General features: G+C 48.1%; 1 protein-coding gene across 1 annotated transcript in view; it reads left to right on the forward strand.

Annotated features, from left to right (window-relative positions):
• The window catches only part of LOC144093692 (uncharacterized), a 29,899-nt gene extending 11,920 nt beyond the window's left edge, over positions 1 to 17,979 (forward strand). The window contains exon 8 of the mRNA XM_077627285.1: positions 7,056 to 17,979. Coding sequence (XP_077483411.1) covers positions 7,056 to 9,835 — 2,780 coding nt within the window. The 3' untranslated portion in view covers positions 9,836 to 17,979. The remainder of the gene's footprint in view (positions 1 to 7,055) is intronic.
• The last annotated feature ends 5,488 nt before the right edge of the window (positions 17,980 to 23,467 follow it).

Below are 23,467 nucleotides of genomic sequence, written 5' to 3' on the forward strand. Positions count from 1 at the left end.
CCCGTGAACTTGTGCCGCCGATAGTACCTTTCACTCATAGCTGAACTTTAAGCATCCATGGGTGTTACGTTTCTGACCACCCGTTCTCCACCAACAGTGTTCAGGGTATGCACGAGATGCTGTCAGTAGGGCGCAACATTTTCGGCTGGGGCTTGCAATCCAAAAATGCACTTGTATTCGTCTGATGGAAACCGTTGCAACTGAAACAGCTAATACCAGCACATACCATGGCTATTAACAGTTTGCACTGTTCTGGAGCTATTTTTTTTTAGCTTTCAATAGTTGCTACTGCAGTGCGAACAGCACAGTGGTAGCCGGACCACTTTGAATCTCGATTCAAGACGCCTTGTAGCTATTTCGTTGCACAAATGACTGCTTAGCACAGTAGCATATACATATTCTGATGTACCATGCCTTGGCACCCCCGGCCAGCAACCATCTTCTCCGCCATGTGCACACACCAGGGAATAGGAATGGCACTGGGCACACCAATTTCAAGGCCGTTTTCCTCCTCTCTCTCAAACACTAAGACTTCAGACCACCCAAGCTGGACAAGCTATTCTACACCGAGTAGGCACAGTTGTGGACATCCGCGCACTAGATGCTCAATCCTCTCTAGAAAAACAGCACAGGACATACATCAGCGTGGCCCCAATACCGAAACATATGCAGACGTTCACACAGGCAGGCGATGAGCACGAGTATCCTACCTACGCCGACGCCTAGCCGATTCCCCGAACGTGGTTTATGTTGAGGCCGCAGCATACCCGGACCATGACAAGTACGCAGTGGCGGCAGTGGAGCACCGCTTCTCCACTCAGTTCACTGCTTCTATAAGAGCCAAAACACCAGCGGCTGCGGAGACCACCGCCGTGGCCATTGGCATTAGGCATTACGAGTCCCAAGGCCAAAGCGCTCATGTGATCACAGACTTGCAACACGTGTGTCGAAACTTCCTGAGAGGCCGAGTTCCCAAGCACGTCAGTCAGCTCATGGGCACTACACCCCTCACTAAGCACCACCAAATCACTTGGACCCCAGGCCACGAGAGACTGGAGGGAAATGAGAGGGCACATGCTCTAGCTCGAGGCATCACCAACCGAGCGGGGCCACAAACCCCTCTACCTTCTAGGTATAACAAATGCCTTGAGTTTCAGCGTGTTCAAAGGAGACACTTCCCTGCACCTCATAGGAAATCAGACACCCCAGATGCGGTCTCTTGGCGGCAGATACAGACGGAACACATTTCCAAACCTCCATAGACTACATCTCATACACCCAACATTATACTCCTTACACCTGTCCCTGGTGCCAGGCCCGCCCTACACCTTTCCACATTTCGTGGGAATGTGGGGCCAAACCAAACACTCTGCAGACAGAAAACACGTCTTTTGAGCGGTGGGAGGTGCTGCTTAACAGCGATAACCTGGAGGACCAACTGGCTCTCATACAACAGGTCCGCAGGGCAGCTCAAGCCAGTGGAGCCCTGGATTGAGGGCCCTACCCATAAGCTCGCCCAACTCCCCTGCACTTTAATAAAGCTTTTCCTCCTCCTTTTTCCTTCCTCCTCTCTACGAAAACAGTGTATAGCCACACCGTAATCTCTGGTATAGGCTTGTTATCTGACCGAAACCAAATTAAAGTCAGTTACCAAAGCTATATCATCTGCTGGCCTATTTTTTAGACTTATTTGGGCCTTTATTTGTGATTAACCGCCAGCTTTCTTGCAGGGCAAATGCTTGGTCAAGCCCAATTTTGCAAAAGGAGTAAAGTATTAAAATTAGATATTTTTTCTATTATAGATTTTTACAGCACGTTTCAACATGTTGCAGCAGCTTTGGGACTTAAGGTGCCTACTTGAACTTTAAGGCGTTCATTAAAGGTCTCTTGGTGATAGTTGGCACTGTAAGAGCACCTGAATGTTGGGACAAGTGCATGGGGAGGGTTCTCTTTCGAGCCACTAGGACTAGGGCATTATAATACCCAACACAGCCGCTTCAATTCAGTGTGCAGACACATCATTCTTGTGCCCATAATCACTTTCACATTTTTTTAGCACTACTGTGGATATCACAATTTTTCGGTCTGCAAGCCAAGACACCATGCAGTACTGCTGCCAGCCATTGAAGTCTCATTTCGAGCAAAAATTCAGAAGCCTCATGCCCACATTACATGTCTACATAGCTTATGGCCTCAAAAATGTGTACACCAGCTGAAAGTAGATGCATCCACCCTAGCAGGTAGCTGGCATTGAGGTACCATGGCTGTGGATTCATTGCACCTGTGTCGCACCACACGAGATAATGGAGTTCTCCTAAAGTTCTTTCCCTTGCTACAGGTCTTGAGACAACAGTTTGCAAAACTGTGAAAATGGCATTATAGTCAAATGGATAAAACATTATATCTTTCTGACCGCACTTGAAATAAAGTGTACTTTTTGGCATATTTGTTCAAAATAATGTTACAGAACTGTAGAAAAAATATCCTAATAATAAACAGTGGTTTGGTTTAGGTTTGGTTTATGGGGGGTTTAACGTCCCAAAGCAACTCGGGCTATGAGGGACGCCGCAGTGAAGGGCTCCGGAAATTTCGACCGCCTGGGGTTCTTTAACTTGCACCGACATCGCACAGTACACGGGCCTCTAGAATTTCATTGCCATCGAAATTCGACCACCGCGGCCGGGATTGAACTCGTTTTTGAGTCAGCAGCCGAACGCCATAACCACTGAGCCACCGTGGCGGCTTAATATAATAAACAGTGAATATCTGAATATTGAATGGGAAGAAGCTTGGTTGAGGGTCAGAAAACAAGCATAAAGTAGAGCTCACTTAAGAAAGCAGTCTTTCTTTTGCACTTGATCAGTCTATTGGTGACACTGGGCTGATGCAGTCATAACAGTATATTCCACACACTTTATACAGTGTGCATGTTCGCAACTTACCCTTTTACTCATGGGATTACCATGGTTGAACGCTCAACCTGTCTGGTTTGTGCCCACAGGTTTGAGAGATACAGTGCAGTCCAAAGTAAAAGGGAGCAGCTATTTGTTGTTCACAGAAGCTGTGTGAGCAAAATTTCCTAGCCTAGCTTTTTGATTAGGTTTCGGCAGCCTTTTCACTGGAGACTAAGCCTCCAGTTGTGCAGTTTGACACAGATTTGAGTAGATATATGCTTTTGAGCTCAGCGAGTTGCAATTGAAATTGTAGCAAACTGAATTTCAACCCTGTTGGTGGACCATCGTTGTTTGCTGCACATTCTGCTTACTTTGTAGCCCTAAGTTATCACAACTACAACGAAAGTAATGGCCCTTGTTGTGCATCATAAAATCTAGGCTGAATGAAGAGCCATGGACTGCTGAACTATAACTGACTTCTTACAAGATGTGTTCGTGTCTTTGATGCTTGTTTGTGCTTCATAGTTATAGTAGGCACAATTACTAGACAACAAGTGTTAAAAAAGCATGAATAAAAAAAGCTAGCAACACATAAGCAGGCCACCAGGTGTGAAAATATGGTGCCTAATAGATTCTGGTGGGTTGGAAGGAGGAGATAAACGAGGTAAATAGAGGACACACAATATCTGGTTTCCCGGGCTTCTTAGTTATGTTTGCTTAATGTTTACCATGTAACTAATAAAGCTGCAAAGCTTTTTTTTTTGCTTGTTTATTTCTTGAACTGTTTACTTATTTTTATTTATTTTTCAATGTACCTACAGCTCTATTATGTGGCATTAGATTAGGGGCAGGGGGTGGGAGGACAATACAAGGTGGATGACAGAACTGAACATTGTGAATGTACTAACTCAATCATTTCTGCATAGAAACCAATGAATCATTTGTAGGGATCAGGACTTGGCATTTACCGGGCTCTATAGCAGTTTTGTAATTGAATATTTTGTGGAAAATCTTCAGAATAAGGATTTTTCTCGGTTTCACAAGTGTGTATCAGTGAAAACTCTTTTGCTGTATTGTTACACTGAAATTCCACAAGTAGTTAAATTAAAATCAAATGGACTGCTAAATTCAGAACCCTTTCCAATTTATGAATGTCAGTCATTGCCCAAGCATCGCACACTCTGCAAGCATATTCTAGTACAGCCTTCACTGAAGTCTTGTACAGCAGTGCCTTCATTTCAGCAGGAAATTGTCTCTTGTTTTTGTTGATGAAACCTAAACCTCGCTCGCTTTATCATAAGTAAAATCAGTATGACGATTCCATGAAACACTGGCTGTAATGTTAACACCCATATATTTGTGCTCAGTTGCAGATGCTAAGCTTGTTTCATTAATGTTGTACATGTATATTCATATGTCTTTGTCCTTGTGAAACTTGAGTACTGTTTTTTTTTTTTTTTTTTAAGTTTTATGTGCACCCATGCATCGCGCCATGCGGCAACCCTGTCAAGGCCTTCTTGTAATTGCATGCGGTCATTCAGATTACCAATACACCTGTACAGCACTCAGTCATCCGCAAATAGTCATATACAAGAGGAAGTACCATCACAAACATCATTTATGTGAATCAAAAACAATAGTGAGCTTAGAATGGACCCTTGTGGTTCAACTGAAGACGCATCTGCACCATTCGAATGCCCTCCATTTGAATAGTATATAAATACAGGGTATCCTGGCTAACTTTAGCCTGGGGTTAAAAAATAAGATATTTGAGGTAGGCCAGGGAAACCACTTACATACAGCTACCAGCTGGCTTGTGCATCTAGGCAATTTTTTGTATTGCTATTAATTTAGTAGTAATTAAGATTATTTTTCTAAATGCGTAAATATTGACTTTAGACAGCAGATGTGAATAGCAAAGTTGGAGAGCACCTTCAGAAACCCCCGTTCCATTCATTTGCGATAAAGAAAGCCTCACGTGTATCTTTTTCCGAGCTCCAAAGAAAGCCCGCGAAATACAAAAAAAAATCACGTGACTAGCGCCTTCGCATGCCGTGATTGTGCTGCTCTCAATCCTGGCTTGAGTGAGCGAAATCAGCTGCTGGCAAGGCACGACGAGCCCATTGCTCCGGCAGGCCGATTTGTCGACAGTGGTTGCGACACCCGCTCGAGCCAGTCAGCAAGCATGATGGTGCAACTTGTACCGTCGCGGTGACATCCTCTGGGATGTCACCACGTCGCGCGCGCAACCAAAGCCCCGACTCTGCGCCCCTTGCCTGCCCTCCTGTGCGTATTCCAGAGCTAGTCTGATCATGGTCACAACAACATATGTAAGCAGGGGGAAGCACAGCTGCACTACCCGCGGTGCGCATGCGCCGTAAACAGCCCGGCGGCGTGCATCAATAGAGAGGTTTAGCATAGCATGGATCCGGTTCCGCGCGCCACCAGTGTCACGCGCTGATTGGCCCTGACGGGGCAGGCGTGCAAACAGCTGGCTGGCGCCTGGTGCCCTGTGGCATCCTCAGGGCGATCTGCACATGCGCAGTGACTCCCCGCTGAAGTGGATCGCAATAGTGGCCGCGGATCGTGCTATGCTAAATCTCTCAAATCGGAGGATGTGTGGCTCCCTTGACTTCTGTGGAACGAGTCTGTGCTGACTGCTGCTGCTGCCGCAGACGCTTTTCTGTGCTTGAAATTCGTGAATCATGTGCAACGGCGCAAGTACGAGAGGAAGTTAGCATGAGGCACATGGAAATGGGCACCCCTTTCTGACGCCCGACGCGGGGTGGCTCTGGGCGTGCTGTGCGTACGCCTAGCAGGTGTTCACGGAATCGTCACTTGAAAGCAATAGCTGCGCAACGACAAAGTTGCTGTGAAGACCAGCAGTCGGTTGTCCCAGAGATATGTTTCACACCCTACAATTACATTGCCTCCGCATGAAGGTCAACTCCCCCAATTTCCGATTGCCATTTTGCAGGGCGTCGACACAGCTTCAATGAGTGTGACAAAGCTTCAATGTATTCTTTTTTTTTTTTCTTTCATGTAATGACTTTGTGTGTTAAAAAGCACATGATTTTGAAAAATGCCTGTTGTGCCATTCAACCTTTTTTGTGTGCTAGAAGTATTCGAAATATTCGCTTCAAAATTATTCGAGGAATATTACTATTTGCACTGAAGGTTCTTCTAGTCGAAAAACCATTATTTGCACATGCCTACACATTATACATCCGCACAATCACTGGGGCTGCACAAGGTGGCTGCTTCATTGTTCACACTTGGTGCACAGATCACTGCTTAATGAATCTAGCAATGTAAACTTCAAATATCTGGTTGATGCTGTTATAATGGGGCTCAAGGTTCGCATTGTTGCACAATTCACAAACCAGTGAAGGCAGTATTTTTATTGTAGGCCTTTTTTAAAGCAAGCATTAAAAGGACCCAGAAAGGGGCTCTCAATAAAGTTGCGATATGTCTGGGATGTTAAAAGACGCCGCTTCATAATTATCCTCCCGTAAGAATTGTTTTAATGCAATTTGTGGAAGCTGAGTTATATGCAGACAAAATCTGAACTTCCGCGTCTTCGCGCCTTTCGCTCTCCTCTCGCACGCCAAAACGGCGGTGCTCCTCCACCGGCCCAACCTGCTCGGCCCCTTCCCTACCTCTGCCGGCCGCGGTAGCGCGTGACGTCTGAAATAATTTGGCGCTGTGAACCAATGATAACACCCGCCTGCTGACGTCACTTGCATGACGTGACGTCGAATGCCAGGCTTTCGCGTGAAAGCTTGACACTGCGTGTTGCCGCGAGGTGCGAAAGTGGGAATTTTTTCAAATGTATTGTAAATTTCCCGCTCACTTTAGAGGTCTTGTACGTGACATGGACGCTCGGTGGCCTGTACTCTGCATAGTGCAAGCATTTTAAAGCCAAGCTCGAACACCTCTTTCAGGGGCCCTTTAAGTGGCATTCTGAGCGCTGTTTTTAGAAGTGTCAAGCATCATAATGGTGTGGCTTCTTGCTGAGTGGACTCTCTCTGTACTCAAAACGGCCCCATTTCAATGCGGCATAGTAGACTGCATGCATGTGAGCAGTGAAGGTTCTGCCTTTTTGGAGTTGTGGCATCTGTGCAGGCATGCTCACAGTGTCCTCCACCCTTTCGCTTGCAGCGAGCCAAGCGAACAGCACACCTCGGGGCCCGGGCAAGCGGCGGGAAGCTCAGCAGCAGCTGCAGCGCAAGCTACAAGAGAAGAAGAGGCTGGGCGACCAGAAGCGCAAGCTCACCGAGCAGCGCTCACACTCGGCACAATCTTCGCAGTGTAGCACACCAGTCGAGGGCCGTTCCCAGCAGCAGCAGCACCGGAGGGTGTTGGCTGCGACGCCCCAGGGCAAACGGGACCAGGCCTCGCCATCCCTGACCTCCTCCGATGGAGACGTGGTGCTAAGACTGAAGGAAGAGCCTGTGGAACCCAAGTTGCACACCTCTGCCCCACCGGCGAACAACATCATATTCGTCCCCACCGTGCAGAGCCTGCAGCTTGGCACACAGGACTCTGCGGGCAGCAGCAACGGGGCCATGGTCACCGCGGCAGCGGGCTGCAAGTACAAGAAGATTCAGCCGAAGCCAGCAGCTTGCCGGAGCACGGCGGTGGTGCTCCACTTCAGCCGGGAAGCTGGCCTTGCAGCCACGCCTACGGCTGAGGTGGTACCGTCATCGCAGTCGCCTGTCGTAGTATGTGCCGATCCGATTGCAGAAGCGGGAGGATCGTCCACTGGAAGCAAGCTCAGCAGCATAGCCTCACAGGTGTCCAAGGATGGAGCGAGCAGCAACAGTTCGGACTGGGACACCAAGCTCACCACGGAAGTGTCTGTGGGAACGATGAAGAGGCACTCGGAGGACGGGGAGGCCCTGCTTTGCAAGAGGCGGCACACTGAGGACGGTTCCAGGACACCCAAATTGGAAGCAGCCAGCCTGGACTTGCTGCTGCCCACCGAAGCGGCAATCAAGGAAGAAATGTGTGTGGTGCATTTGGAAAAAGAGGTGCTGAACGAATATTATGGCAGCTCCTCGTATGACCCTTCCATTTTGGAGAAGCTAGCTTCTAAGGATGAGCTCTCACAGGGCGCAGCGAGTAATGAAGCTATCGCACAGACAGGAGGTGATGCGTCTAAGGCTCATTGTGCAGAACACAAAACTGCACAGCTTTCTCAGCTTCGAATGTTGTTGGAGAGAAACCTGCCAATCTCATACCAGCGAAATGACAGTGCTAAATTGCAGAGCATGGGCAAACAGAATGCTGACTTAGATTGTAACATAGATCCGACTCTTCTCTTGGAGAACCTGAAGAATGGAACGACGCTCAAGCAGGTCACTGTGCCTCAAAACAATGCATCCTCGTCAACGGTCCACTGGAAAACAAGTGCCTGGACACACTTACTCTCCAAAAGCACTGGACTGCAGCCACAGGATGACCTCAGTGCCATTTTGCTAGATGGGTCAGTGAAACTGAAAGATACTGTTGCAGATACGGGAAACCTCGCATGTGATCCCAACATTCAGAATTCATTGGACCAAATACTTGCCGGAACTGGCCAGGTGTCTGTTGCACCCGTTCCTTGTAGCCCCAGCACCAGGGGGCGTTTCTTCACGCCCATCTCTCCTCAAACAACTCCCCACCCTGAGGCTATCGTGCCCTCCCCGGTGATGGCTGCCAGCACAGACATGGTCTCGGTGGCAGTTGGCACTTCTTCACAGCCACCAAGCGCAACAAGCAGCCCCTTTGTGTCTCCTAGAGGAACGCCGGTCCCCTGGACACGGTCACGACACAGTTCGGGTCAGAGTGGCTATGGGGGCACCCCTCGACAGACGCCTTTCCAATCAGTGGACTCCGGAGTGTCATCAGTGTCTGGCTCCCCTTTTGTCTCCCCCCAGAGCACCCCAGTCACTGCAGGTCGGGTGCGCCACAACACGACCTACAACCCCAGCAAGGTGGTGACATTCACCAACGGTGGCTACAACACAGTGCTGCCTGGGCGTGCCCGCCATAGCTCGGGCCCAGGCGGCCCTCCTTCTTCCCAGCTGGTCTCTCCCCGCAGTGCTCCACTCTCCCCCATGGTGGGCGAGTCCGGTACTCAGACCTCCGGCTTCTCGTTTCCAGCTGTCGGCGAGACGCCCACGCTGCTGCGTTCACGCCATAACTCGGCGTCCAGCATACTGCCCCCGTCTCCCCAGTCGGCACCACTGTCACCACTGGTGTCTTCGTGCCTGCCTCCGGCGCCGTCGCTCAACGACTGCAGCAGTCTCGTGCCGAGCGACACCGACTCTGGCATGGGCCAGCCGCCTTCGAGTCCGAGCTGGATGGCCGGCCTCAAGGAAAGCATTGCCAACGCTCCGCCCCTGTGGGCGTCGTCATCTGCCCGGCAGCGCCATGCCTCGGGCCCTGTTCTTCCGCACCGGCTTAGCATGGCCACCAGCAGTGGGGGTGACCCTCTGGCGCACGAGATACAGGAGTACTTTAAAAACACCACGCTGGCCAGTGGCGCACCCGCAGCCTATCGCAGCCGGTCTGTGCCCGTACACCAAATGCTGCTCCTCCAGGAAGAGATGGAGTCGCAAGGGCCAAGCGCTGCCATCGACAGTTTCTCCAAGTCTTACCCAGCCACACCTAGCATGGGTCAGTGTTTCAGTTTTCCCCAGCAACCTGCAGCTGCCGCAGACCCACTGACCTACACCGGCACAGACACGTTGGCGCAGCAGGAGGACGTCTTTCTGGCGTCGGACTGGAACAGCACCCTGGAGAATGAGCCAGCAATGAAGTTTGAGGACAATGATGACTTTGACGCCGAGCTGCAGTCGACCCTAGAAGACCTCAAGGACTGTGATGAGTTCTCGAAGTTTGCTAAGGAGTTGGACTTCACTGCCGAGAACGAAGATGACGAGATGACCTGAGTGGGCAGCGAGGTATTTTTCTCCGAGGGCTGAGCCTCCGCAGACAGCTGACGCGACTGGCAGCCGTAGGTATTTTGTTCTTCCTGTTGTTAAATTTGGCATACATGACCTCTTGCATGTCTGAGGCCTTTTTTGTTGTTGTTGATGTTGTTGTTGGCTTTTGCTTTTGTTGTGTAAAAGTTGGGAGTGTCACTTATTAATGGAATGCCCATTTATGGCCAAGTATTTACGATGTGAACTAGCTACAACTGAGTTGGAAGCTTCATGGGCAGTGGCCACCCTATTTAATCAGGTGCTGTGAGGGTGGCTCAGGAAGTGGGGTCTTTAGTTTTTTTTTTGCAGCGTTTGTGCACTGTAAACCTACGGCTGCCAGTGGCCGGCATTCTGACTGGCGGGCTTTTTGGCTCATTCATTTTCCCGTTCTTAATTCCTTGTTTTGCTCTTGAAACACTGTTTGCAGTTGTGTTATATTGTGGCAGAAGACAAAGCAGATGGAGGGTTTGCAGAAGGCTCCTGTTAAGTAGGCAGATAATGACACCTGTTTGTAATATATATACACTGTATGTGTGTATCTTCATTTTGAGGGCGCACAGATTTTAAAAGAGTAGCCTTTGACATCTTTTATCTATCGTTTTACAAATATGATGTGTTGTCCTCTGTACTTTTTACTGTGTTATAGTAATCCCACCTTTACTTCTTTTCTTCTGTTTAACGTTCTCGCTTTGAGAGCTTGTTTTGTTCACTAGCCTGAGTGACCAAGGTTGATGTGTAACGTGTCGTTTTAAGAGGTGCAAACTTTGTAGCTTGTAGGAGGTTGGTCACGGTGGATAAGCATGTTGATCTAGAAAAGTTCTTTTGCGCAAATAAAACGACACACAAGAAAGACGACACACACACACAAGCGCAACACACACAAGCGACACACACACAGCTTGTGTGTGTGTGTCGCCTTTCTCGTGTGTCGTTTTATTTGCGCAAAAGAACTTTTCTAGATCGAGATGAACAACCAACTCGCCCAACAGGAAGTTTTAATGAAGCATGTTGAATCTTGCAGTTTGGAGAGTGTCTGAAACATAACATGCTGTTTCATGTCTGGTTAGCAAGGCTTACTTTTTAAGCGGTTACCAGAGCAAACTCATTGTGATTGGCGGTTTTACATTATCCTGCTCCCGTGCAGTTATTTTTAGGTCTATTTCCAGCCCAAGTAGTTGACACATGCGTGTGGAATTGAAGGCACATTTGAAAGAAAAAAAAATGTAACATTATTGATGCTAGTGGGACAAAATTACGATACTGTTCATATTTGCTTGAGGGTGGTTTGGCTTTATCATTTTCCTTTCGGAGGACCTTACAGGCCATCTGTGAACCCTGACTCGAAGACGGAAGACTTGTGGCATATGATACCGAACTTAGCTTAAAGAAAATTGGCTGCATCACATTCAAGCTGGCACAGGTTTGATTCACTGAAATCATGAGAGGATTATGCTTATAAACCTTGTTTTCTTGCAGCCGCAGGAGCTCATTGCTAGGTGCATATAGAAGTGGTTTAGGAGACCTTGCTGCCACCTATTTGATATGAAAAGTAGTGGTTAAACATACTTTTCTTAACCTGCAATTCTTTTAAACTAGCCACTAGCAATATTTTCGCTCAAGAAATCTTTCCGCACTACTGCAAACATCAGTCAGCTTAGCAGAAGTGATGCCGACTATTTCCTGTACGTAGCTACTTCTTCTGAAAGAAAATAGAAAACGACAAAATTCATTAAGCTGCCTACTAACTAAAAGCATAGCTTAAGTTGGATTACATGGATTACCGTTTTAGGTGTTCTACTGGTATTTTTAAGAATTAAGAACTGACAAGGGCTGTGACTGCAAATTCACGATCTGCTCTATTTGTAGTGAGGGAGCAGCAGGACTGTTGCTTGTAAAATTGTCTCTAAATGAATAGAATCCTGGTCTGGGAACAGTAAGCGACTTTTAAATATTTAAGAAACGGTAGTTTGCATCTTGAGTGGAAGTTCTGGGGCTTGAGCAGCGCGTTTACTGCTTGCTTGGGCTCGCATTGAGAAGTCCGGCCTCTTTATGAGGTAGGTGGAAATTGTGCTAGAAAGAAGAGGCAGGAGAGGGAGGGGGTCGAGTGTAACAGTTCAAATGAGATTATGGTTGTAAGAAAACACTTATAGTGGAAGAAAGTCTTTGAACGGGGTTCACCAATGAAGGGAGTGGTAGATGCAGACCGACAAGAACTGGAGGTGAGTGAAGGTGATGGTTCCCCTGTTTGTGTCCATACGTTGACTAAAAGGACTTGTTCTCATTAGAGTAGGAGTGGTCATCCTTGGTGCGGCTTGTTCAAGCTCCACTCCCAAAGAAGGGAGGAAATCCACAAACATTGTGGCTTTCGCTCTCTGGGACACGGAGAAGGGAAATTTGTTGAAGTGAAGGGGGTTTAAGGGGCAATGACCGTAGAGCGGGCAAGGTACCCCTCACCAGTCACAAGCAAATCCTGCTGTACTCTATCTCACAAGCTGTTTGCAGCGCTGTGAAGGCTGTGGCAATTTGAGCCAATCAGAACGCCGCGCACTGCATAACGTGTTCCTCTGTGCCTCTTACACCGCGACTGGTAGCTCCATCCTCGAGAAGCAAGCTTCTGCAGTGCTGATTTATCCGGTGAAAGAAATGCTCGCTATACTTTCAAAACAACATCCTGAACTACCTTTTCAATTATTGCAATAATTGTTTGAAAAATAGTCACAACAATGCTTAAATATTCGAAGGACTATTTTTGTCTTCCTTTGCCCTGATTAGACAAGACAGCTCTACCTTTCACATTGCTACAAACAGCTTGTGTGATGAATAGATGCAAGAGCATAGTGCCACACCATCTATTGTCAGTGCGCAGTTGTGTTGTCTACTGCGAGAGCTTCATTTTCCCGCTTATGATCATGCAGCAACTTGTCGTGTTCATAGCCTTTCTTACATGTCTTCTTTCACTGTTGAAATACATTAAATATATGAAAATATATCAAATGTATTTGAAATAAAACCAAAGGAACACCGAGGACAAATTGAAGCTGGCGTGTACCAAAAGATTGCCCTGTTGTAATAACAAAAGCCTGCTTTTACTGAAAACAAAGATATTTAGGGATGTGTGAATATATAGTATACTCAATTCGAGGAACAGATATTCGAGAATTTCCGAATATTCACCACTGGCCGATTACTGCCGATTTTCATAAATCTGACCATATCATAACCGCAGTATCTTGACAAATTATCCAAAGATTGAATTTAGTGTGTCAGGACAGCAGTATAACGGCATCCTTGTCGCTTCCTTCTCCTTTGTTTATCGAGTGGAACAGTTGCATTCTGACGTTGCTAGGCTCAGACCTCATGCAAATTTCCGCAATTGGTCTTTCTCACATACTACACTTGATGAAAACAAGATGGCCTACCACCCACATCAGACAATCGCAAGCAGGATTTGAACCACTGCTACCACAAATGCAGCAGGTTCATTGCCCGATGCATTATGGTGTATTCTAATCAGCGATCCGGAGCAGCTCTTCGAATCTGTGAAGGAGAAACGTGTCACGGGAGTCTAGGGATGATACCATTGCACTTCCAATCAGAACTTGGGATCTGAATCCAAATCGCTTATTGAAATGCGCTCTCCGGTTGCTCCGGATAATCAATTGGAATACGTCATTATAAAATTCAACCATCACTGCAACGTCAAAGCAGAAGCAGGACAGCGTCTCGCTGTCCAGAATTGGAGTTGTGGAAGGAAATTGCGCATAGGAGGAGGAAAAGAGAAAACGTGTTAACTGCAAGCAAGCTCATTTTGGTGCATTATTGCATACATGTTAAAAATACAACAATAATATTACATGTGCAGGAATTATATTTTTTTTAAATAGTGCACTAAATAAGTCGAAACCAAAGCTAACTGGAGTTCTCTTCCCCCAACCGAAAGCGAAAGTGTTGGCGGCGGCAAGACCCAGCCTTGCGTGAAGCCAAGTAAGACAATTCATAGCCACACCGAGCACCGGTATTAGCTTCTCACTGAATTACAAGTTATGCCACAAGCTTAAGGGCTCCTAATTTTTTTTTTTTTTCATTCTTATGTAATGTATCGCATACTTAACGCCCGCACCTAATGGCACTCGTCCTGTCACCTCTACCTTTTTTTTTTTTAGAATTGTTATAGTGAGAGCTCTTCAATGTCGTTTCGGTCAACTATGATATGCAGGAAAGCCCATTTAAAAATTTCGCATGAGGCACCCTAAACCCGTGCCGAGGTGCCGCCAGCAGGGAGTTGTAGCCTGTGTGCCTCGGATGGGCTCGTAACGAAGGATGTGGTGAAGATAGGACTGTCCTTGTCACTTGGCCCAAAAAATAGCATGGCCGCGTAGTTCTGGTTTCTGAGTAGGGCGCTGCTTTCAGATGCCAAATGGCACGTCGGTGGTCATTTCTTTTGCCTGCTTTATTCTTGCAGCAAGCCAAAGCTACGCGCTCTTCACAACAGGTTGTTCGCTGGTTGTGCGATGCAGCCTTCTCTAAAGGATTCACCACGTTTTCGGCATACAGGGACAGCTAGCTATTCGGACAGTTCAAGTATTTCTTCTGGCTCCTTGTTGTAGTCCAAATTAAGGAGGTTTTACTGCCTATCATTTTATTTTTAGTTTCCAGTCTTGTCAATTACGGATTTTATATCGTCATTGATTTTGCATGACCCATTACAAGTTTCTTACTGTTATGTTGTCTAATCAAGCAGTGTACATTTCTGTTCTGTCATGTTCTGATGTTTTTCTGTATGGTGCTATTTCTTTTTTTACTGAAGAGGTAAAAACCTCAATAATTCGAACTCGGATAATTGAAGAATTTCAGTGTTTCGTAATTTCTAACTTAAATTTGACCGGATAATTCGAAGCGATGGCATGCACCAGCCCCGGTTAATTCAAAGATCTGGGGTGCTATGCAAGTATGTCCAATCCCGATTTCGCCGCAGGCCGATGTTGTGACGGCTCCTTGAAACTGTGAGGCGCTGCGGAGCGATGCTGATTACTAATGCTGATGCTCGATATGCGAAGCACTGCAGCCCCAGCTCAAACACCAATCGGTACGGCTTGCGGACCGCCCTAACATCATCAGTGTGTTTGCCGCGACGCGACCATTCTTGCTATGCGCCCGTGACGGATTGGCAGCATGCAATGCTGGGTTGCGCCGTTTCTTTGAGTAGTGTACGACCAAAATACGACCATCCTAAAATTTGGGGTTGACCTATACGTGGAGCCGACTGATTTGTGGGGTATACCTTGGACGAGCGCCAGGTAGTACATGTCCCGTGCTGGCGCCCGTTCCCGGCAGGTTGCATAAGGCTCCGTGCATCAAGAAAGTCCTTCATTCGTTTTCAAATTGGCTTTGCTGAAGAAAATTCTAATTGCGCACCATTTATGCAGCTCGTTCGCGCTGGTGGTCGCTTCCTCGGACGAGCGGTAGGTAGCGCGAGGGCATTCTTCTGATTCTGTTTATCTCCAAGGCGTGTGTGTCGCGCCGGAATCCGAAATTGCAATACAGTTTGCAGTTCAATTTGCCACTAATCAGTCGGGCCGCATGCGAGTATGGAGAGGAGGTTAATAATAATAATAATTGGTTTTTGGGGAAAGAAAATGGCGCAGTATCTGTCTCATATATCAATGGTTCCATAAGGGAAGGGATGAAGGAGGGAGTGAAAGAAGAAAGGAAGAAAGAGGTGCCGCAGTGGAGGGCTCCGGAATAATTTCGACGTGGGGCGCCTTAACGTTTTGCCTCCATAAAAACGCAGCCGTTGCGGTCGGGAACTCCGAATCAGTAGCCGAGCGCCCTAACCACTGAGCCACCGCGGCGGGTGATGGAGGCGAGGTTTAACGCCGCTATTTCCTTTTGATCTCGACTGGCTTCAGACTGCTGTCCTTGTGATTGCATCGTTACGCATTTGTTGCTTTGAGTTACGCGCACGGCGCAGTGCCACCCCGCGGGAAACTACAAAACAATTAAAATGCGGTGGCGGGACAAAGCACGCGGGGGTGGGGTGGTTGTAGGGGGGGTTATGTGTCGTCATGGGACACTGAGGGCAACTCTGTCCACTTGTAGTTTTTAGTAAAAATTGATTCTCGAACTCTTTCTGAGTATGTTGTTGGCTTTGGCCCAGCAGCAAAAGACGCATTAATGACTAAGAAAATTGAATTGAAGATATACCCACCGCTCAATTCAAACTCATTACGTCCATACCAAAAAAGACTGGTCGATTCTCGCAGAAATTGAAGTCAGAATAGCAGCCCCCTAATCAGCTGCATACTGCGCTGGTTCCGTTTGTAGCAGGTATTTCTTAGGCATCAAAGCCACTTGTCACCGGTAACAATATCTGTAGACATTGGTCAGTGATTAGGCAGTCACTTCTAAACAGGAAGGTGCCCAGATCAAGGCTGCATTCTCAGTGGCCTCAGGTAAACGTTGAAATCTCAACTTTTGGTGGTCAGAAGGTTATCACATCACCCCAGAGCAGTGGCGTCATGAGTTTTCTGTTATGACAGAACATACTACTATGACACCACAGGCTTTGCAAGACCTACCTGTTAAAGTGACAGGACGGTCAAGCATCAAAACCTCAGTGGGGGCAGCGATCCGCACCATATCCGCTCTCGCTGCACTTGATATGTGTCATGTGGTGCTCCACACATCGCACCAACAGTAGCAAAAGTGTCTGCATGGAATGTTGGAGCTCACGGTGAACATAAGCCACACCAAGAATGACCACTTTTGAAACGTTGGCTCAGGATGAAGGCACCGTCATGTTTTACTGTCTAGTTCTTTGTCCGCAAAGTGTCGCTTTGTGGTACAAAGATTTTGATGAGCGGTTGAAGGTGAAAACATGTAGTACTTTTGTTTTGTGCATTTTTGTCATGGGGTGCTGAAGGAGGAGGTGCGAGGATGCCATACAGTGACCATTGTATGCTTTCTTGGGAGGTGAAGCAAGAAAAGAGTTACGGCATTTAAGCTGAGGTGTACGCTATCTGTCGTGTCCATTTTTGGCATGTTTTACTACTCCTTCACAGCCTCTCTCTTTCACACTCTGTCTATATCTACTTCCCTGTTTGTTGTTCTTAGCCTTTGTATATTTTGAACTTTTGAGTGAAGGCAATTGTCGCATGGCATTTTAGTTTGCAGTTTATTCAACTGGTTCAAGTTAGCAGTCAATGGATTGTGCTGGACAGAAGCGTTTGCACAAGGTTTATATAGTGCCTGCAATAATTTTATATATGTAAATGCTAGTAGGCCATTATCTATGTCAAAAAAAAATTTCAATACCTTTTTTTCTCTTACGGTCATAGTACTACTGCTCATAGTAGTTGTAATTTTAAAGATGTTTCTTCTCCTTCTTCATGTTAGGCAAAATATTGTTGCCCATTAACACTGCTGCCATGTGCATGAGGTAGCACAAATGGTGCAACATGGCTTGCAAAAATGTTGATATTGTTTGCACTCCTTTCTCTTGTTTTCTTTTTTCTTCTTAACTCTTGCACGCTTTTTGCACAGTGTGTGATTGTATGTATACTGTCCGTTGTGGCAGGTTGAATACGCAGTTTTCTTGTGAAGACAAAGGAAAAATGAGGCAAAATCGACGGCTGTATTACACCCTTGGCTGTTTATATGAGACACATCCCCCTAGGGGTCTTTCTAGGATAAATTGAGCCACTCTGTGAGAAAACCTGTACAGTTAAAAAAAATATTTGTGACACTGTAGAAATTCATGTTGTGAAGCTGTACGTCTTGTTCCAGTGTTCAACTCTTGACACGCAACACTTTTGCAGAATGTTTTCCACTTTCTGTTGTTTTTTATGAAGGCACTTGTATGCCTTCTCATCTGATTAAGAGCTCTGCAAGTGCTTACAGTGAATGCAGAGTATACAAATTTTATTTGTTTGGATGCTTTGTTTGTAGTGCTTGGTATTCATGCTACGTAAGATATAATTGTGTTTGGAAAGTTTCACATTTGCCATGATCAACATGCAGTTCGATCTGATTCCATGCCAAGTTTTTGCTGAAAGGTAAATTTAAAATTAGTTGGCCGGTGTTCCTGAATAAACCTCTTTTAATGCAACGTATGTGGACTAAATCATCTCATTTCTTCAAAAGCATCAAAACACTTTCATTGGCACCATTGGTGTCAGAGCTACCATGCAGGCGTTTTAACTGCTGCAAAAAGAAAGGAACAGGACTGTGTCTCACTCGAGCCGTTTCTTGTCCCGACATTTTTTTATTTTTTTAATGGCTGAGGTGTATGACTTCCCCGTTTTCATGCCATTTTTGAATTTCCCGCTTTTCATCATTGGTTGTAGTGACGTCACTCCCAACGTTCGCTCTTGGTTTTTGGCTGACGTCTATGGAGTGGTGTGGCATCACTTCAGCCACTGGCGAAGCGTGGGAAATTCAAAAACTGAATCGATTAGGGAGGAATCGTATCAACCCTGGCCGCCATCAAAACTTGGTATGTGTCTGGTACGGTGATGAAATAAATAGCTACAGGTCTGTTAGTGGCAGCAGCGGCTGCCGCAAAAGGAGCGTTATACATCTCGCAGGTCGTTTGCAACGCTGTGAAGGTGATTACCATGGAAGGAGGAGGGTATGGCGAAAGCATGAGAACATGCAACCTGTACGTGGTCGCCGTGGGAACCGTCGGAAAATTGGTTTTTGAGGAAAGGAAATGGCGCAGAATCTGCCTGGCATAATGATGGACACCTCAACCACGCCGTAAGGAATGGACAGAGGGAGTGAAAGAAAAAAGTAAGAAAGAGGTGCCGTAGTGGAGGTCTCTGGAATAATTTCGACCACCTGGGGGTTTTAACATGCACTGGCATCGCACAGCACATGAGCACTTTTGCGATTCGGCTATGGCAAGAGGAGGAGGGTATTGTGAGAGTGTAGGAAGGCTTACCACAGTAACCATCCAGAACGTGAGGAGATCATCGGCGGCACTGCGCTTCTAGAGCGGTGGACTGAGAGGATACCTTAACGAAAAACGACTGTGTGGAAAACTAAAAAGAGCGCCTTATAGAACCGCACAGATGTGAGGTTGCTCTCATATCTACCACAAGTATCAAAGCATAAATACCTGAACAGCTGTTGCTGAACCTCGCATTAACCAGTGGTAGTCCTGTCAATTTTTTTTGTCAACATTTGTGAGCTATCATTGTCAAAAGTAGGCTCAAGCATGAAATGCATTGCAGGAATGGCGTACACATCCTTGGACAGCTGCCTCCAGAAGTCGACCAGAGTGGCGCGCGTTTCGCCGCTGGTTCGACGCTTTAAGCGGCTGGTATTGTCCCGGGAGACGTGTGGTACCATTCGCTTGACCACTCAGCCATGGACCCGCTGCGGTGACTCGGTGGCTTTGGCTGTTGCTCCCACGTTCGCCGGTTGGATCCCGGCTGCGGCGGCCGAATTTCGATGGTGATGCACAAAAACGCCCGTGTGCTGTGCGATGTTAAAATACCCTAGGTGCACCATGGTTTCAATTAATCCGGAGCTCGCCCACTACGGCGCCCTTCATTGCCCGTGTGTCGCTTCAGCAAGTTGAACCCCACAATTTACACAGCGATGGACCTACGGTCTTGAACTGTTTAGCGGCACTAATAACACTCATAATTGCCTGTTGGGGAAGCAAAGCGCAGTGTGTCCCACCTGAACCGCGCCGTGGGGGAAAAAAATGCGGAGCACTGCAGTCTGCTGCACCGAAGAAATGCGGAAGCATTTACGTTTGAACATCCGCAACTTTTTTGCAAGTCATTGTTGCCACGTGACTCTGATGAGGTGAGCAAATTTTTTTTTTTTTGCAAGTCATCGTCTAACATCAGTACACATTCCCAACACACGTACCCATACACACCACAACGCGTTCACTTCCGACCCTTCCTGGCGTATAAACAGGCAATAAAGGAAAGAAAAAAAAGGCCGTGGCGTATGCGTTGCGTGCCCGCCAGACACACAGAGGGCCTGGGTTCGAACCACAAAGCCGGCAAATGTCTGTTTTAGAATGGTCATTTGCGTGCGGAGACGCTCTGCCGACAGGTCCCGTACACGCCACTCATGACGCAAGAAATGCTTTCGCATTAAAAGATGAGAAAGAGGCGCTGTAGTGGAGGGCTACAGATTAATTTCGACCACCTGGGTAGTACATTCTAGGCACTATAACCTGGGTTTGTTTGCCATGCGCCGACATCGCACAACACACGGACGCTTTGCGTTACGATTCCATCGAAACTCGACCGCCGGAATTGAAACTCTGGCGGCGCTAGCACTCCACTTGTCGCGCTGTGTCCGTTTTTAAAGCGAAGGTTTACTGGCTTGGCGGCGCCGATTTCGCAGTGGGCTGCAGTTTGACCTTGAACGTCCTTGCTGCGCCGCTGCCATAGCAACGCATCACGTGACTTCGTCGTCGCTGCGCCGCGGCTCCACAGCCGCGGAGCGGCTGCTGCCTGACCACGTGATCTCGCCGAGCAGACGTGGCTTGGCGTCTGTAACGTTGAGTGCGTTCCGCCCACTGGATAGGCATGGCGCCCACCCTGACAGGTGGCAGTTAATGATTGATCGCGAGAGTTTGGTCACCCAATGAACGCTGTGGCCTATTGCTGCAGTGCCGCGTGTCTGCCACAACGTTGTCAGCGCTAATGCATGCAGCCCACATCTCTCTCTCACCACCGCCACGTACAGTACTCACGGATTGAAATAGGACATTCGGAGCGCGTGGCCGTCGCTTCATGGAGCGCCGCCCGTAGACGCTCATGGAACCAAGGTGGTGCATTGTGGTATGGCGCGAGAGGGAGAACATCTACAAAGCAGAATTGTTCCTTCCAGTAGCCAATGAGCCGGCCTGTGGTTTACCACAGGCCTGCGTGGCACTGCAAGGCTAGCGCTCCGAATGTCCTATTTCAGTCCTTGAGTACTGTACCTCAAAGCGCGATTGAGGCGTCCACTGACCCAGAGAGCCAGTTATGCTCCCTTCCTTTCCTCAAAATCATCGGCGTCTAGAACGTTGCCAACGCCAATGATCACAATGAACGCCGACAGCCTTCGCTTTGTATATCCTGGGTTAGCTGAGCTAATCCACGTTCATTTTTAGCCCCAAGCTGGAGCGCACAGAAACTATCTTGACTACGCAAGCGCGTTCTCGCCTTCCCATCGGCATATGCGCGTCGTCCCGGGCACACTGCTCCTGAGTGATGTGGATGATTACGGGATACCATGGAATGCTATTCGGACGGAGTTTCGGAAAGTTTCGTCTTCTCGTTCGTCCTTAGGTTCAGCACCGTGTTCTCCCTCAGGTTCGCCGCGGGTCCCGGACAATGTTCGCCCGAGTTTGCCGTGAAGAAATCAAAAACTATTTTGAAACCCACCTAACGATGCATGCTCCCTATGCGGTGACCCCCACGCCACACTCTCCCATATCCTTTTCGGCTGCCCTGCTGACCCTCCCCCGCGGGGACAGCACGCCATCTCGAGCTGGGAGGACTGGGAGGTCCTGCTCATGTCGGCAGACCCGACATCGCAGCTTGCTGCGGTGACTCGGGCTGCCGACGTCATGTCCCGGCATGACCTACTTGATGCAGTGCGGGACCGCGCAGTGGCCCAGGGACCCAGCTGGGTCTAAAACTCACTTGCTCAATAAAGTTTTTCTGACTGTCTGTCAAAACTCCGAAAAGTTCGCACGAATATACCTGGAGAGGCATAGCCTACATACTGCTCGATCGTGCCCTCTAGAGCCATCTTGGGTGCGCCGTGGAAAGGACCAGTGAGGGAGCACTTTTAGGGGCGGGAAATTCATAACGGACGCCTCTGGAGCGGACAGTTCAACCAGTCATAAATGGCGAAACTGAAGCTATCAGTACGCATGGCGTGTTGCGAGTTTCTTTTGAATGTCACTTATCAATTACAACTTTGCACGAGTCTCCATGTCAGTGCTCGGTAGGGGACTTCTGGCAGTCGAAATCGAACACAGGTCGTCCACTATGGCGCTCCTCATAGTTCACGTGCAGTTTTGGAGCATTTCACTCCGCATGCCAAACAATACCGTGCCACCTGTTCTAAGGTTGAAAATTGTCCGGCCGGTTCTAGGCGAGAGTTAACACTACTGCATCCCCTTCATTTGCATAACACAGGTAGACGCAATTAAGCAGGATGCAAATACGCTTGCGTGCCGAGCTTTCAGTGCACGTTAAAGAACCGCAGGTGGTCGAAGCTCCACACTGTGGCGCGCATCACAGCTCCGAAGTGTTGGTCTCGCAAACAAAAAAAATGGCAGTGGCTTAGCTCGGCTATGCCAGGATATATGTAACGAAAGCAAGTGTGAAACTCCCCGGTTGGCCTTGTTCACATATTCCACAGCGTATGAAGCACAGGCATAAACGTCCAGTGTGACCTGTAGGTCCATGTTTGATTTCAGCACCGAGGCTATCCAAGGATTGAAGGGGACACGTCACTCTTACGCCTATTCTCTAGGCTAACGGCACGTTGTTCTTCGGTTTCTTGAGCTCGCTGAAGTCTCTTGGTCACATTCCATCGTTCATCACGGGCCGCCTTCAGTGAAGCAGGACTCAGGTCTCTCCTCCGGCTGCTGTCACTGCTGCCAGCGGTCGAGACACCGGGCGTTAAACGTGCCTGTCTCGCGGCGGCATGTTCACGGCGGCGTTTAGCCAGTTCGGCGCTCTTCGTCTGTTTCCTGGGCGATTCGTTTCCTCTTCATCTCATTCTGCTGTCGATTCCAGGCCTCCTCCAGCTTATCAGAATCGTCGCCGTCCATACTGTCGCCTCAACTGTGGTTGCGGCGCACGCCAGCTCTCCTTTTCAATCCTATGGCATCACGCATGCGACGCAGCTATCGAAGCGAGCGCAACGACGAGGAACGCGGTGTCACGCCCTACCAAACGGAGGCGAGCGGCGCGGTGTGACATCACGTGCCTCGATGGAGTACCGCCACGGCGAAATCGCGAGTTTGCGGCCAATAAAGCTTTCGCTTTAGAATCCAGTCATTCGCAATATATTTGACATGTCCTGTTATTATTTTATCCTTGCATCTCATTAGGCTTAATGCATACTCTAGCCATAACTGTCGTAATCTGCGAATAGCGAAACGGGGCCGTGTGTCAGCATCCTGCATGTCAGGCTCTTCGTCGAGTGTCGCCGTCACAAAATCCCAAGAACGTCGCCTGCTGTACCGTGCGGGTTGCGAGGCCGTTAGTACTTCGTCATGGCGGTCATTCGCTTTCTGTGTTGCGTGCATATAACGGTTGCGCGACCTAAAACCATGGTTGCCTTCGTTCTCAAAAAGTGTGTGCAAGCCGTCGACAAAAGCAAGTGGAACACACTGCGCTGCTGCTGCATCTGGATTCTCTCCTCTCCTGCCATCTCTCTAAAGGATGAGAGGGCCCAACCAATTTTAATGGCCGCCATCTTGGATTCGAGAAACCGAAACTATGCCGCCACCATTCCGTACCCTGACGTCACACGCACATAGTTCCACCATATTGGACCGTGACGTCGTCACTGGCACGCGGCAGGCGGTTGTTTCTACAATGCTATTGTAGATGGCACTACAAG

The sequence above is a fragment of the Amblyomma americanum genome, chromosome 6, assembly GCF_052857255.1.
Source record: "Amblyomma americanum isolate KBUSLIRL-KWMA chromosome 6, ASM5285725v1, whole genome shotgun sequence".
NCBI lineage: Eukaryota > Metazoa > Arthropoda > Arachnida > Ixodida > Ixodidae > Amblyomma > Amblyomma americanum.